Genomic DNA, 17,557 nt, shown 5'->3' on the forward strand with positions numbered 1-17,557 from the left:
GCTTAATACTTCTCTCAGCTGTCCCCTTTTGTTCTTCCTAACATGGAACATCTGCATGTACCAATGGGGTAAGAGAAAACTATCTTGTCCCCATTGGTATGTTCCATGGGATGGAGAGGCCCCTTGGTTTCACAACTGCAATTTCCAGGTAAAGAACAGACTTTTAATTTCCCAGGTTTCAATTACATTATTTTGACTTTTGAGCCAACATAAAAGGGCAGAAGAAATGGCCTATAGTAAACTAAATTAATGAGAATGGTACCAATTTTGTAATATAATAAATATTATATATAATATTGCTAGATAGAGTTGGAGATATGTCATTATAAGGTACAGCCATTCACAACCTATGAATTTAGTTTTTTTGCATTCTTCTTTGTATGACCATGACATTACAAGAGCCCTTAATTATTCATTTTGTATAGAACTGAAAATGATGAATAATTTTATTTAACTTGTAAAAATGATTTGGGACTGCCAGACTCTAAAGGAGGCAATATTAGCATTCTCTTTACAGTTTTTCTATACTCGTATAAATTTATATGTTACAAATCACTGCTTCCTTCAGATTGTACAGAGAGACTAATTTGACTATAGAAATATGTTCTCTTCCTTTTCCATGAGGTATTACACTGAATGTGACAGGATGATCTTTGAGGGCACACACAAGGTTAAGTATATTTCAAAGTTAAACTTGCCTTTATTTAATAGCTAAATAAAATCTGAGAAGAATCCAGCTCCAATTAGCCATATGAAATTATCCTTCTGGTATAATCAGTTAGGTTGCTTGAACTCTCTTCATGGCCTCTTATAATCAAAATGCTATTGGCTTTTTGGTTAAATATATAAGGACTATTCTAATGTTTATCAAGAATGGGCCAGAAGCCAAAACATTTGCTGAGCAATCAGCAATCAGAACAGTCATTAGCTCTATCCCCAGTGTTCACATATGGAGGAGAGAAAGGCAATGCATGTCAGGAGATGAAAAGAAGGTGATGGTGGGCAATCATATCCTAAACCTGAACCCTCAGCTGCTGTTCCACTGGTGGAGGAAAAAATAAGTGACTTTTAAGTGATAAATAAGTGAGGAGGAGAGGACAAAATGAGTGATTGTCCGCAGGCCGCAGCAGGCGCAAGTTATCTCAGACACTTGGAATCCATCTGTAGAAAGCACAGGAAATGGCCTGCAGGGACAGGAGGAAGAGCTGCTACCAAGGCAACGATCAGATAAAAAGGGCCTATGTCTGAGAGATGAGTAAATGTCTCAGACAAGCCCCTCCCTAGTTTACACAAAGATAGAGGGAAGGGGGGAAGTGCATTCAGATTTGCAAATTCCTGTTACTATAGTCTTACAGTAAATAATTCTGACCTACGTACATCAAATTGGTTACCTATATTGACACCACTGGATGCATCCCCCAGCAATTATAGTTCCAATCTTCAAGAATGGAAAGAGAGATGATCCTGCTAACTATAGCCCAATTATCTTGCTCAACATAATCAGTGAACTTTATGCTAAGCACCTCCATGATAAACTTAAGGACTGGCTGGATCAGGTAAATCTGATAATGGAAGAGCAGGCTGGTTTCAAAGAAGGTAGTGGCACCATTGATCAATGCATGGTCCTACAGCACTTGACTGAAAAATATTCAACCAATTATGTGGCTTCACTCTATGCTGCCTTCATAAATAGCCTTTGATTCTGTATGCAGGACCAAACTATGTGAGAAGCTGGAAGTCTTATCAATCGACTGCAGGCTTCTCTACTTAACCTGAACCCTACTGTGGGGCATGAGTGGGGAGGATTCTGGAAGGGAGCTGCAAGGTTACAGGGACGGGGAGTGACATTCCAAGCATCTCCTCAGCCCCCAGCTGGACTGCATGAAAGTAAGGAGGAAGAGAATGGCCCCTCCCTAAGGGCTTGATGGTTATAGTTGCTCTCGTTGGGGAATTAGAGTTAGTCTGGTGAAATTCTATTAGGTGCAAGCTAATAAAGAAGCTAAGCTGATCTCTGGACTCTCTTGTGTGATCCTTGGGCAGAACCTGACACCTACACACTAATACAACTCTTAAGGTCAGGTGCAATATGCAAGGGTTTCTCTCAAAGCCAGTTAAAACTCAGAAGGGGATCAAACAGGGATGCATTTTGGCCCCCCTGCTTTTTAACTTTTATATCAGTGATATGGTGGTATGCCTAAACTATTCAAATTTCCATTCCCCCCCCCCCCAAGTTAAGGGATCGCAGCATTGTTCTGCTGCTTTATGCAGACGATGGTTTTCAGAACACCAATAGGCCTTAAAAGTGCTCTGAAAACACTGGCCCGATACTGCAACAGTGATCATCTGGCAATAAACTATCAGAAACCAACATTATGGCATTTGCCAAAAGACCAAAGCTCCACTCATGGAGCATTAATGGTCACAAGATAGAACAGGTGACCTGCTTCAAGTATTTAGGAGTAGTTATGCATGCCACTGGCTCAAGGAAAGCTCACTGTGAATATGCCACTGACACTGGACAAAGATCTGCCAGTGCCTTAATTTTTTTCACTCCAAGAGAGGATATTATGTCCCAGCTGCACTTAAGCTTTTTCAGGCTAAGGCACTAGTCCAGTTCCTTTACGGGACTTTGGTTGGCCCTCCAGCTTTTTGTTTTACTTCCTTGGAGAGGGTATGATCCAAATTCATCAGAGCAGATACCTCACTGTGTCTCAAATAAACATCTATGACTGGAGACAGGTATGATAAAAGTTGAGAGTGTGTCTTGCTTCCATAAACCTTTCGTTAAAGCTTAACTTTTATCCTCAAGGCCTAGCACCATTGACAACTTTCAATCTACCTGGATTAAGATGTTGAATCTAAACGTCTAAATCTGGGCTTCTCTCCCTCCTTGGTTCTTAAGATGGAATATGATCAGGCCAAACAAACTCTGAACCAGAGGATAAAGGATATGGAACATCAGGTAAATCTCGGGAAGGCCCACACAACATACAACAGATATATTGTCACTGCTGCCAGCTACCTCACACAGCTAGAAACACCCAGCCATTGGAAACCTTTCTCTCTTGTACAGTGTCATGCTCTCCCCTCTGCAGCATTGGATGGCATATATAAAAAAGGACCATTGGCTGAAAGGCTCTGCCCCTGGAATTCTGGAGAGGTGGAAACCACAGAACATTTTCTTCTCCATTGCTCCTTGTACAGAGACACTCGAACCAGATTTATCCTTCCTCTGATTGGCAGATATCCTGGTCACTCAGACTTGGCTTATGTCCAGATGCTGTTTATAGATGAACTGCTTTTTATTACAGCACATATTGCTAGATTTTGCACAGCAGCATGGAAGATCTGTTGGACCTTGATGCGCCACATTCCTGCTAGACAGATGTATTCTATGTAATCTTAGATATTATCATTTTTTTGTAATTTTAGATGTTATCACATTTTATATAATTTTAGAGACTACTTTATAACCTAGACATAGATTGCTCCTTTTGGACCTCACTCATGGATTCTAGTTAGGTTGCTTTATAAATGTATTTTAACTTTGTCTTAAATTTTATTTACTATTTATTAAGATTTATAAATATTCACAGAGCACTCATGGATGTATTGCTTGTACTGGTCTAAAACTATAATAAACTGACTCGTTTCCTAAACTGAACTTAGTCAGCCTTAAAGGGCTGACACCATCCATCCTGGTGTTATTGTTATCCTGTTCTTGTGACAACCAAAATGATCAGCCAGAGAATAGAACAAACAGCCAACTGGTTCAAGCAAAGCTTAGGAAAGTCTTAGCGGAGGAAGTGGAAGTAACAGGAACATTGGAAAAAGGTGACTAATGCTGGAGTTATTGCTATTAAGGGCAACTAACACATATTTGGATTCTAAAAAAAGTAAACAGACTCAGAAGAGTGGTATGTAAGAACTCTTGGAAGGAAAATATAATAAGGAACTCAAGATAGATGGGAGTTCTTATGGGAGATATTTAAAGCACAGTTACAATCAATCCAAATATATAGGAATACAGTATGGAGGATAGCAAAAAAAAAAAAAAAAAGGCAAATCCTTGGATAAAGTTTTAAAAACAATGTATGGAAAGTGCACCCAGCATGGCTTCTGGAATTATTCCCATCTCTTTTACAAGCGGGGGACATTGCAGGCATCTGTATTTTTATAGAAATATGGGTTAGAAATAATTTTAGACTTGGGGTGGGCTAGTATTGATAAGATATACTTTGAAGAACTGGGAACTTGATTAAAACCGTTTTTAAATTGTTTAAAAAAGTTGACCTGTTCCTTTGTTTCAATGTTAATGAAGGCCTGTGCTATTCTATATCTTCCCCATATTCCGTCTAGTTACATTACCTTAGAGATTCAAGAATTTCTAGATCAAAAAAAAAAATTACTTTTCAAATAGAAGGTAATTCTATGCCTCTAAACATCTCCCATTTCTACTAAATTGACTGCACATTCCTTCCACAAACATCTTTGTATTTTACACTGATTATAATAGATAAGTGAATATTTTGGGAAAATCTATTTCAGCTTTTCTGAAATGTCAGACTTTCAGAAAAGCCAGTAATCTAAACATCCCTAAAGTATAAGAATATTTTTTTTCACTATTTATTACAAGACAGATAGTGTGTGTACTCCTGTTCACCACAGAGATTTGCCTTGATCTCTCTTCCTTTTATTTTTCATATTAAAATAAAGGGGACCTGAGTTGAGTGTTCTTGGTTGATCAAAGAAGGCAGTCATATGTTTCTGACACCATTATAATGGGATAAATCTGTTTTTTTTAAAAAAAATCAGCTGTGTAACATTTTGCTAACATCTATAAAAGACAGCATTTTATTCTCTTTTTGTTGTTGCAAAACAACTCACTGTAGAGTCTTACATAAATGCTAAGTAAAGAGCAAAATGAATGAATGAACATGGCGACAAACTTGGTAATGACATCAATAGGTTTTCAATGTAGGGTTCAGTTGAAAATCAGTTAATTATGCCATGATATCAAAGAAATAATAAAGCAGCTTCTTACAAACCTTCCAGGTATTTAAAGCTTCACATCCACCTAGTTTGTCAAACTGGAGTATAACTGTACAGGTGCTTGGCTGGAGCAATAATTATTTGAAGTTCTTTCTGGAGATTTCATTTAAAAGTATAGTTTGATGATCATATTTTTTTCTGATGCACTTGAGGGCTATATATGAATTTTCAGTTGGATCAGGTACTGTTAAAGGATCTAATAATGGAATTGTCTTGTTTTAATTTTGAAGAAGACTCAATATCCAATTGCCCATTTGGAGTCAATGTGAATTCTTTCAACCAGTTTTCCTCTCAGCTAGATCATTTTCTATTTGACTATTCTACTGCAAATGAAGACTTTGTCTGCTTACCTGCTTCTTTTCAAACCTTTTCTCCTGATATGCAAACACCAGTTCCAGACCGTGGTAATCATATTCTGCAGTTTGAAGGTAATGCTGAATTGGCCAGTTCCTCACTGATTCAGTCTGATGAAACTGTTTGGCAACATAAATACCATAAAATTATTCCGGATCAATCTTACAAAAGAGAAAGGCATGCTGCCAACATTAGAGAAAGAAAGAGGATGCTCAGTATTAACTCTGCTTTTGAAGAACTCAGAGGCCATGTACCAACTTTCCCTTATGAAAAACGTCTCTCCAAAATTGACACCCTCAAGCTGGCTATAGCATATATTGCATTGCTTAGTGATATCTTAAAATCAGGCTCTGACCCTAAAATCTATGTGCAAGAATGCATGAAAAATGAATATAAGGATCATCAAGATGCAATCTGGAATACAAGTGGTAAGTGCAAATTTTTTAGAGACCTGTATTAAAATTTTGCTTCCACTGCAAAGAATATCTATATATGTTTGAAGTTCAGCTTATCTGATCAGTGTTCAAAAAAAGAAAATATTTCTAAAGTCCCCCCCCCTTTTTTTTTTTATGCCTTTGAGTCAGTCTTGACTCCTGGAGAATGCCTGGACAAGTCCCTGCAGTTTTCTTGGCAAGGTCTTTTGGAAGTGGTTTGCCATTGCCTCCTTCCTAGGGCTGAGAGAGTGACTGGCCAAAGATCAACCAGCTGGCTTTGTGCCTGAGGTGGGACTAGAACTCACAGTCTCCCGGGTTCTAGCCTGGTGCCTTAACCAGTAACCAAACTGGCTCTCTTAAAAGTTTACTAATGCTGGATATTAAAATGGATTTGAATAAATTTTTATGAAAAAAAATCCCTTTTGAAATGTAGTTTTTTAAAGCATGTCCTTGAATTTGCAAAAGAGGCTGTTATATAACTATTAGAAAGTTGCCACTCTGACTTTTTAAATGTTTCCTATGGTGGTGGTGGTGGTTGTTCAGTCGTTAAATCGTGTCCGACTCTTCGTGACCCCATGAACCATATCCCGCCAGGCCTTCCTGTCCTTCACTGCCCCCCTGAGTTTGCTCAGTTTCATGCTCATTGCTTCAGTGATGCTATCTAACCATCTCATCCTCTGCCGCCTCCTTCTCCTTTTGCCTTCAATCTTGCCCAGCATCAGGGTCTTTTCCAAAGGGTCCTCTCTTCGCATTAGGTGGCTAAAGTATCTGAGCTTGAGCTTCAATATCAATCCTTCCAATGAGCAATCAGGGTTGATTTCCTTTAAGATTGACTGGTTTGACCTCCTAGCAGTCCAGGGGCTCTTAAAGAGTCTTCTCCAGCACCACAGTTCAAAGGCATCAATTCTTCGGCGCTCAGCCTTCTTTATGGTCCAGCTCGCACAGCCATACATTACTACTGGGAAAACCATAGCTTTGATTATGCGGATCTTTGTCGGCAAGGTGATGTCTCTGCTTTTTAATATGCTATCTAGGTTTGCCATAACTTTCCTCCCAAGGAGCAAGCGTCTTTTAATTTCATGGCTGCAGTAACTCTAATTTGTAACATAATCATTGTTGAATATAGGTTACCTGGCTGAAGAACTATGTTACATTTGTTTACTAGTCACTGAGATAGCATATGTTTTGTGTCCATATTCACAGATTAAAAAACCTTAGGTCACCAATAACACAAAATACATTTTAAAACATAAACCAAAGCTTAAATTAACAAAAAATATTTTCCTTAATTCAGCCAATTGGTTTGAATGAGACATTAGAGCATTACTTGAGCACATGGTGTTTAAAATCAAGTTATATCTTAAGAAATAGGTGAGAAAGAATGATAAATGGACAATAAAGATGAATAGTGTTTTGTTTTAATCTTGATCACCTTATCCTAAAGCAGAGCTTTCTTTCACTCCCCATTTCTTTGAGAACATCTCCTCCATCTTTTCTTCTTTCTTCCAAACTTTAGGCAAGTTACTCTCCTTCTCAGCCTCATCTCCTCATGGGCAGTAAGAGCACAATAGATCTGATGGGGCTTTGGTAAAAATGACAGCAAGGATTTGCAGAGGTGCTTTGCAAGATGTGTTGGTGCAGGTGGCCCCTCCCCCCTTTTGAAGTGTTAAAAGTAAGTTCAGCACTGCTGCTTAAAATGCTTTTTCTGGTTGACTGCATGTGGTGTGTGTGCATGCACAGCCACTTTGCCTCAGTGGTGGTCCAAACAAAAATATCCCTTGAGCGGCACACCCAAGCCAGATAGCCAGGGAGAGCATGCAGAACAATCTCCTCAGGCCTTCCAAAGAATATGGCTGCTTGAACACTTAGCAAATTGCCCCTTTCAAACACTTTACCCAGCCTGTCACAGATACTTTTGGGGTGACACAATGTATACACACAAATGTACAGGATAGGCGTCTGACCCCAAGAATGGGTGCTGTTTGTTACTTAAGTGCAAAATATAAATTTCATAGAAGCTTTGAATTGTGAGCCCATTTTATTTTAATCTTACATTAATTTAATTGAAATAAGTTTATATTTTCTAAAGTTCTATGCTTGCTAGTTATCTCTAATTACCATTACCATACAATGGTTCCTGTCCTTATTTCCTTGTTTTTATTGTTCAAATGTTATACTTACTCCTTCAAGTTACATTTCTGTTTCTATTCCTACTTCTTTAATCAATACATAAATTTAATCTTGTTTCTTATACTTATAACTGTGGTCTAGTTTTGCAATTCTACTGCTCTTCTTTAGGCCCAAGACTCTTTTTTAGCTGCCTCTGGATTGCTCCAGGGCCTCCCTCCATCTTTTCTTCCCAATGGTGAAGAACAGTCCTTTGAAGCTGCTGCTGCTGCTGCTGCTGCTGCTGCTGCTGCTGCTGCTGCTGCTGCTGCTGCTGCTGCTGCTGCTGCTGCTGCTGCTGCTGCTGCTGCTGGCTCTGGCTATGGTGGCTGGCTGCTTCTGAAATGCTTTTGCTGGGCTTCTGGAATGCAGGTGTCTGTAATTTTCTGGGCCTGCCGAGGTTTTGGAAGACCTTGGTGGTGCTGACACACCTGCTGGGATGGCTCTTGTAGGTCATGGGTGGGGTGGACAAACTGTCTGCTGATGGTCCAAGCCCTGCTCGTCTGGCGTCCTCTTCCTCTGGGGCCCTTCTCCACACTGCTCCATTTCCTCCCAGTCTCTTGCTGGGCTGTTCCTTACTCTACAAGCCTTCTCTCCACTGTCAGTCAAGACCCCTTAGGGTCATTCCATGACAGTGTTCACATTGCCAGTTTATTTGTAGTGGTGCTGGCAGACACACCCCACGTAGAGACAGAGGAGCCTTAAAGAGGGGTGTGTGAAACAAGCATCACAAATCTCTCTGGGTTAGTCAGAAGTAAAGTTTATTGGAAGCGTTTGCAAAGGCTGGTGGACTTCGTTGCAAATAAGAAGCCACACTTCTTACAGATCTCAGCACATTTTATACAACCCTAGGCCGACGCTCAAACTTCCTCATTTCCCCCATTGGCCGAGGTACTCTGAGGTCACAATCTTTTCGGCTGCTCTAGGATTTCTTCCTGGTCCCTCCCACCTCATCTATGGTAATTGCTCAAGGTTTCAACTAATTGCATTATACTGATAAAGATTGCTCCAAATTAATTTATATTTACATTGTCCCACACAAGGAGACAACTTCCTCTCCATCTGCCACTATTTGATAACCATAACACTTAACACTACTTCCTTATCTCTCACATAGCTGCACTCTTAGCATGCTCAAGTTACTATTTCTTTGTCAATAATAACAGATATTTTATCCATCTCTCACAGGGGGAAAGAGGCAGTACAGGCATTTTCCTTTACATCACATTGCCTCCTTCCACACAGGCTTTTTGCTTCCGTTTCAACAATTTTTACTCCACTGCAGTTATTAGACTGTTTCCAGGGCAATACTTAATCATAAAGAATGTACCATTAGTACTAAATAAAATGGAGGTAGGGTGGCAGTAGGGTGGTGATGGTGGCATGAAATTGTTTTGGTAAAGTACATATAAAGTTTCACCAATTAGCACCTTGATTGTATTCAAATAAGCATCATTCAGAAGAATTGTAAAAAAAACCCAAAATCTCCGAGGAAATTCTAAAATCTCAAACTATTTTGTCAAAGGCAAGTTCAAATTAAAATATTCTCATCCACTATTGAAAACAGTGACACAACCCTTGAGTAGCCAGTCTCAGTATAAATTAGAATAGATACTCCTGGCTGAAATCTAGTTAAAATGGAGACAAATCGGTTATTTAATTAAAAGGAAACAGTGCTTTATGTTAGTTAACTTCTTTCACTATTTCCTATTAGATCCATCAAACATAAAGCAACAGATGGGGAAAGGAACTGTGAGTTAAAAATTTCACACACTATCTTTTAAAATTAAATGCTATATTTCCTCAAATGAGTACTTTTGTTGAGCTTTTAGCTACTGATTTGCTCAAGAGCTATGAGATTAATGAACTGGCTTTTGAGGAAGAAATCAGTATTTGATTTGTTAATATTGACTGAAACACATGTGAGTCATTGTGCTTTTTCTTTATTGGGTTTATTATTTTCTCCTTTCTCTTGCCAGATCTGACAGCCCGGTTGTCTTGGATAAAATGGGATTAAAATGCATAGCAGAAAGGAGGATTCTTCAAAGGATCTGAGTGCTTGACATCAGCTGTTAAATTCTCACCATATTTACTTAATTATTTATACATGTATTAATAATAAACATTGTTTTTATTACAATCTACTGGAAGTGGATATCTTCAATTAAAAGAGGAAGAATAAGTTACTATAGTAAATATAGTACTTGAAGGAATAGTATAAGAGGAAGAATATATCCCATGCTGATTTTTCTGAGTTTCCAAATATTACTGCTAGCAGGATCACACATAGAATAAAATAATTTAAAATTTTTAGAAATACTTTTAGCATAAATTCTGAAAATTGCAGGGATCAATATTTAATAGCATTTGAAGGACATGGGACAAATTGTATTAACTGCAGCAAAAACCTTAAGTACCAACAAAGGTTTTAAAATGTTTATAGGCTATAGCCCAGTTCATCCTGAATGAGTTTTGGTGGGCTTCCTGTAGCTGGAGGAGAATATGTCCTTAATAGGGGGGTGTAGATCAGCTGAGATCTGTTTTGCATTTGATATTCATATTTACAACAAGGACCCTAATTAGCCTAAAGAAAATATGATTAAAAAGTTATGAAGGAAGAAGGAGAATGAAAGGGTATGGCAAAGAACTTGAAGAGGGACTAAAAGAGCTGAAGAGTTGCAAATAGGTTGAAGCCAGAGGCTAATAGAGACTAAATCACACTTCAGACAGAGAGTTAAGGAAGGATAGTGATAAAAAAGTGTGGATTTGAAGTAATATAGAAATCAAAGAAAGAGCAAACCATATTAAACGGGAACAGCGAATATATCTGAGCCTCTCTTTCATTCTCTATACCCTAACAAACGTGCTTGAACAAATTCTAACAGAAAATGTGACAAAAGCAGACCAGCACTCTAGAAGAGTGCTAAATACAATTTAGGGTTTTCAAAGGGGAAAGCATTCATTGGCCAATTATTCATTTATATCAGAAAGCCTACCTCATTACTCAAACCCTTTCAGCTGAAAGGAAAGCTGCAATTGCCCAGAATTGCTGGGACTCAGGCAGCATATAAATGTAATATATTATTATCATCATCAATGTCTGAGATTTTGCAAACCCAGAAATTCCATTCCAATTCTGAATCACCTTGGGTGATTCCAAAGTGATTTGAAGGCATTTGGTTTTATTTAATGCCTCATTGATTCAAATATCTGATCTAAATGAGTAACCTGATCAAATTTCCTTCAAAGAGAATCATCCATTCAAAATACTAATCCTTTAACTAAAGTACTTCAATTACAAAGCATCCTATACAATATTTCATCTCCCCAATGATGTATCCCCGTTATTTACTTATTTACTACCCCTTTTGGTGAAAAGGATCACACTGCCATACATCAGAAATGTCTCAAAAACCACCAGCAGACTATTACCACCCCATGGCATCTCTGTAACACACAAACCAACTAAAGCCCTCCAAAATATCTTAGGTAAACCAAAAGACCCAGTAGCACAAGAAGAAAAAACAGGAGTAATCTACAACATACAGTGTATGGACTGCAACAAACACTATGTAGGACAGACAGGCAGAAGGCTGGCAGAGTGCATCCACGAGCACCAACTAGCAGTCAGAAGACATGATGAAAACTCCTTAATCTCACAACACATGGACAGACTTAACCATAGTTTTAACTGGGAAACTGTCAGCATTTTAGATCAAGCTAAATCCAAAAATGCAAGGGATTTCTTGGAAGCTTGGTATTGAGACAAGGCAGCAATCAACAGACACACAGAGATAAACAGCATCTACACACTATTCAAAAGAGGCAACAGAAAAGAAAACAAAAGACCAGAACATCTCCTCACCAGCAATCATCACCCAGATAAGCAGAGGTTACTACCAGGCACACAATCAAGCAGGGAACAATATTCTAATCAAGGAACTACCAGAGGAGAAAGGCAGACCACAGCATATAAATAGAGAGCAAACCCCATCCCATTCCAGCACTGAAGATATTACCTAGCCGGGTAATGAAATGTTTGCAAGAAAAGAACCAAGCTCAGAGAACCCCAAGGACTCCACAGTTCAACCATGAGCTACACATATTTGCCTCTATTGATCTGTATAGTACTAATCTCCAGGTCTGTACCAGATGTGATGCATGAATAGATTTTGCAGTAAAATGCAACTGTGCAAATTATGATAGAATTAAGAATGAAATTCTGGTGTTCATTGTGTTCATGCATATGACAATGATCTGACTGAAGATTGTTTACTATGTGAGTAATCTTGTTGTATTACTAAACTGTGAAACAACCTTATTAGCAGTTCAAATGGGAGGTTAAATACCATCCCTTTCAGAACAACAGTAGAATGAATCTACAATTACTGAATGGGAGACAGCCATCTTCACCCTGACAAAGAGTAAGACATTTAGTTTAGCTTTGTTAAAGAAATTGCATTAATTTTCTTAATGTCAGAATCCTCACAAGATTTTATAATAGATTGTTATATGGCTAGTTTAGAAATTGCTTTTTACATGCTGTGGTTCTGCCATTGTAAAATGGGGGGGGGGGGGGAGAAGGAATGAGAAACTGTTAAAAGCAGATGGCTCCTTATCACAGGCACTGGAGTGTGCAAGGTCGTACCAGCGAGGGAATCAGAAGACCAAGAACTAAGGACGAGGGGGGGGGGGTAAAGTAAGAAAAACAACTTTTGGCGCGCTTTTGCTCAGTCTTAGCAATGCTTTGGAACTGTGCACTTATTCTCAATAAATGAACTTTCTTTTGAATCAATATTGGTTGCAAGGAAAGTTACTGGATTTGGGATCAACAGGTGGCAGCTCGTTACACTTAATGAATGAGATTTGTCAGAAAAGGAACAGCAGGAATGGAGCCTTGCTTATTTGATATTGTAGAGGGCAGAAGAAATGGTCTTGAAGGATAGGAGAAAGAGCCACTACCAAAGCAACCAAGGCAAAGATAAAAGGGGCTTGAGCATGAGCCAGGAAATTAGTTTGAGTAAGTATCTTAGAGAGACTCCTCCCTAGTTCACATGGAGATGAAGGAAGGGAGGGGGAAGCACATTCAGACGTGCAAGATTCTGTTCCTATAGCTCTTACAATAAAAGTAGTACTGACCTACATGGCACTGGTTTCTTAGTCTGGGTTGACCTTGTAGGGCTGATAGATGACATCAACATTTCTGTCTTTATGTTGCCTAAAGTGGAATCTTATGATAATTCTGTTTTTACTGGATTGTTGATTCCAAAGACTGGTTCTACAAGCCCTAATTACTCCTAATCTTTTATGTTTATCCAATCTTGTGCCTTTGATTTTTAAAATACCAATAGGAAATAATTGAAGGTCTCATCAATCCATCTCCCTAATTGTAACTGGCAGATGTTTTACTAACCATTCTTTAGAACAAGTCCTCAAGATACAACCTTGGTTTCATCCCTAGCCCAGAGCTAAGGCTACCCAACATTTCACATTTAGCTGTTGATAAAGTGCTATTTTCTATCTTTTTCTGAAACAAGACCTGTATACATGATTTCAGGTGTCTTGATGGTGGTTACTGTGGTGATCACTGGCTGCCTTCAGCTATAGAACATGCACCCCCACCCCTCAGATATTTGTCCACTTCCCTGGACTGATAGAATACTGTGAAATGCCTGCTTGGCACTTTCTGAAGTCAGTTCTTTCAAAGGCTCTTTATTAACATGCATTCATTGCTTTTGTGAAATAGCACTAGACCTCTTTCAAAACACATGTTTAGTCTTGTAAAAAAGTGCCAGAGAGAGCACTAGACCATGCTTTTAATAATATGCCATCTTTAAAAATCAAGACTAGCTCTTGACACAGATGGTTGATTTCACCAGGAAAGAGAGACTGGTTCTGCCACCTCAGTTTGGCTAATCACAATTATGCATTGTCCACTGGATTCTCCCAGCTGTTGTTTGTATAACTTCGTTACCTTGTTCCCCACTATTTTGTCTGCTTGGTTCCCCCCTCTAATGGTCCCTTCACGATGTACCCCAACTAACCAGATACCTTTTCCTTCTGAGAGGAGCTATGAAGATCAACAGCAGGATTAGCACTATCATTGTTCATTGCTGCACTCACTGGAGGGAAACAGAGCAGCTGCAGACACTGAGATTTATGGCAATCTTGCTTTCAACCTTCATACTGTTCTGTCAAAAAAGGACACCTGAGAACATGGTAAAGTGGCAGGGAATTCAGCCTTGTGATTCCCTCCCACTTCATCCTGCATCCCTCCAGTGACCAATCAACCTGGGAGTTCGAGATGTGTGTCTATCACTCCCCTGGAATAACACTAGATATGTGTTTGGAACTAGCCTCAATGACAGTCTATTTGTCTCAGATCACTCCTGCACTAGCAGAGGGTGTTTATTTTGTCTGCAATAAGGTTGAACTGTCAACATAGCTATGCAGGTAGTTCTTGCTTAACAACCATTTGTTCAGTGGCCGTTCAAAATTACAACAGTGCTGAAAAAAATGGACATGACCCATGCCTGAAAATACGGCCATTGCAGTGCCCCCACGGTCACGTGATCAAAATTTGGGCACTTGGCAGCTCGCCCACACTATTGGCTGCTGAATGGGGCTTAAGAGTAATTTTTTTCTTCAAAATATGATTTTCATTTATTTTATTCTCCCCTTGTTCATATATTGTCTATGAAGTCTTTATTTATTAACTGACTTGATATTTACCCTGCATCCAAACTTTGTTGACAGGTTTACTGTAATATTTCAGAACTAATGACATTTGATACTGTATGATATTATTGTAGTTCATGTGGTTACAGATTTCCTGTTTTTTAGTTTACATGTTTTTTTTTACATTTTTACATTTTTTTACATTTTTAGTTTATATGTTTTTTAGTTTACATATTTTAGTTTTACGTGTGCTTGAAACAGAGTATACAGAGTGCAACAGCTCTCTTCTGAAGAGCCTATTCTAGCATTAAAGTTTCTGCAGATAATATGGATGCAAACTGGGAAATCCCCCCTATCCCTTATAGCTCTATAGCTAAATTTGCTTTGCCCTTTGCAAGCATACAGATTTGAAGTCAAATATAGTCATTAATAAAAACAATGGTCTAAAAATTTGACCCTGAAGGTGGATAATGTGTATACTGTTTTGCTACTAGTTGATTTAAATATCAAAGAACAAGCCACACTTTGAGTTCTACTGATACCAAAATAGCCAAGCCACAACAAGGCCTGCCTTTCCCACTTCATTTCACCACTGGAACAATGTAGGCCTCATATCCTGGAAGATGCAAACCATTCATATCCACCCACGTTTCTTGTAGAAGATAATATGGAGTGGCGCACACAATTTAAAGATTCCTTCTTCATACAGTTCATTCCTCCAGCCTGCTATATTTCAGGACAAACTCATGTTTAATTTGATCTAATTCTCCTTTCAAATTCCACAAAGATAACAACAGGTTCATAAAAGATCTTTAACACCACATACAGGGACCTCACCAATTCCTCTGGACCCCAAACCCTTTTCCTAGCTATTTTTATAACTATTCCTATTGATATTATTCACTCTTTAAGATTGCATGGGACAGAAAATAATTGTAGGAGGGCAGTGGCCAGATACTAACATCCTACTCCTCTCCATCATTTTCTTTCTTTGGAGCTGGTCTTTTGCAGCATTTGTCATGAGAGGAAGTAGGTGAACTTTCAGTCACTTAGGTTTACCCTATCTGTAAAGATGCAACCACCATGCTGTGTCCCAAATGAACTTTTCTGTCCTTTCAAAGAGTTCATTAGATTCAAAACTAATGCACCATCATCAATAAATTACATAAATGCTCAAGAAAAGTCCCGTTGAGAGGGCGGAGCTGGCGTCGCGGCGATACGGCGGGGGATCCTGGGTTCCCAGGATCGCAGCTGATATCTCCTCCCCTGGACGGTCCCGACGGACCTAAGCCGTCCCGAAGAGATGGCGATCGTAAAGGGCGCGTCCCGCGGATCTCAGGGATGCTGCAAGTTCCAGATTGATCCCGGGAGAAGCTCTTGAAGCCGGCGGAGGAGAGCCAGCCAAAAATGGCTGCAAAAGCCGGGACAGCTCCAAAGGAAGAAGGAAGAGAGGGGTGTCAACTGGGTGAGATGGACTTTTATTATTCAACTATTCTTAGAGAACACCTTAAGTAACTTAAAGAGATTTTTAAAAGTGAAGAAAAGTGGATTAAGCGGCGAGATTGAACCTTATAAAAAAAGAAGGGGGAAAAAAAAATTTCTTTTCAACTTTCCCTTTTTAGTGGAATTGACAAGATGTTTTTCTTTTAAAAAAATATATTTTTTAACTGGATTGGCTTTTTCTTTTTAATATTCAATAATTCTTTATTTTAAGCCTTTTTTTTGACTAAGATTTCTTTATTGTTATAAGAAATTTATACTTTTTGATTTTGAAATGGGGAAAGTGGAGTTAAGAGAAAGTAAATGAAAGAAAGTTGCACTGCCATCTAGAGGCGCGACTTAGTGCTTTTTTCCTTCCATTGTGACGCATGCTCAAGGACTCTGTGCTTTCTAAAAAGATAGTGGGATGTGCATGTTTATACAGGTGCCATCCGTAACTATAAACAAGAAAGTGGAGTTGAAAGCGATTTTGAAAATATCAAGATGGAAAGTTTGAGCTAGTCACAAGAGCCTTGATTAGTGGCAGTAGCTCTTTTTTCTGCTAGAAGCTCTGCTTTGCTCTCCATTCCCCCCTCCCAGTTGGATTTTTTTTAAAGAGACTTAGTCTCTCCCCTCCTCTCCTTTTTTTTTCTTTTTTCTTTTCTTTTTCTCCTTTTGCTTCTTTTTTTCTCTTATTTTTGGCAAGAACAAAGATAAAGAATCCTTTGACTCAATGAAGGTTTATCAAGACAATAGACTATACGAGAAACACAATGTAGAAAAAGATCTTTAAACTATCAAGGATGACTATAAAAAACTGGAAGAAGAGCTGCAGAAATTCCCGCAAAAAAAAAGAAAAAGAAAAAAAGATATTAAAGCTAAAATGGACTTAATTAAACATAAAATGGGATCAATGGAAAAGGAAGAAATAGTACAAGAAATCAGAAGCAATAAACAGAATTATTGTGAGGCCTATAAACTGAGAATTAAAAGGGTTAATCAACTGATAAATGAAGAGGGACAGACTTGTTCTTGGCACTGAGGGTGAGAAAAAGATTATACAAGATTATAATGGAAAATCGTATTAAGAGAATGCACAAAAAGAAGAAGTAAAACAACACTGAAAGAAACTACTTCAGATGTTTAAAGAAAAACGAGGGGAATACAACAATGATGGAACTGACAGAAGCTTTAAAAAGCAGAATGTTTGAAAGGACATTTATTATTGCTTTCTCTTATCCAATAACATAGAAAAAGGAATAAACAGCTAGATATTTTGGGATATTGAATGAAAAGGGTGAACTCAAAATTATGCAAGCGCTGGAATAAAGTATAAATCTGAGATGTATAGTTAAAAATTGTATTTGATTGTAAATGTCTTAAGAGATTAGACT

At 38.5% G+C, this 17,557-nt stretch overlaps 1 protein-coding gene across 1 annotated transcript; it reads left to right on the plus strand.

Moving 5' to 3' along the window:
* Positions 1 to 7: 7 nt before the first annotated feature.
* Positions 8 to 10,105, plus strand: LOC148216517 (uncharacterized). The gene is made up of 2 exons (XM_088135532.1): positions 8 to 7,512; positions 9,986 to 10,105. The coding sequence occupies exon 1, from the start codon at positions 5,213 to 5,215 to the stop codon at positions 5,864 to 5,866; it is 654 nt and encodes a 217-aa protein (XP_087991658.1). The 5' UTR covers positions 8 to 5,212; the 3' UTR covers positions 5,867 to 7,512; positions 9,986 to 10,105.
* The last annotated feature ends 7,452 nt before the right edge of the window (positions 10,106 to 17,557 follow it).

The sequence above is a fragment of the Python bivittatus genome, unplaced genomic scaffold (assembly GCF_059951505.1).
Source record: "Python bivittatus isolate LINGU-HERP-01145 unplaced genomic scaffold, Pbiv_v1 ctg000200_np1212, whole genome shotgun sequence".
NCBI classification, from domain to species: Eukaryota; Metazoa; Chordata; class Lepidosauria; order Squamata; family Pythonidae; genus Python; species Python bivittatus.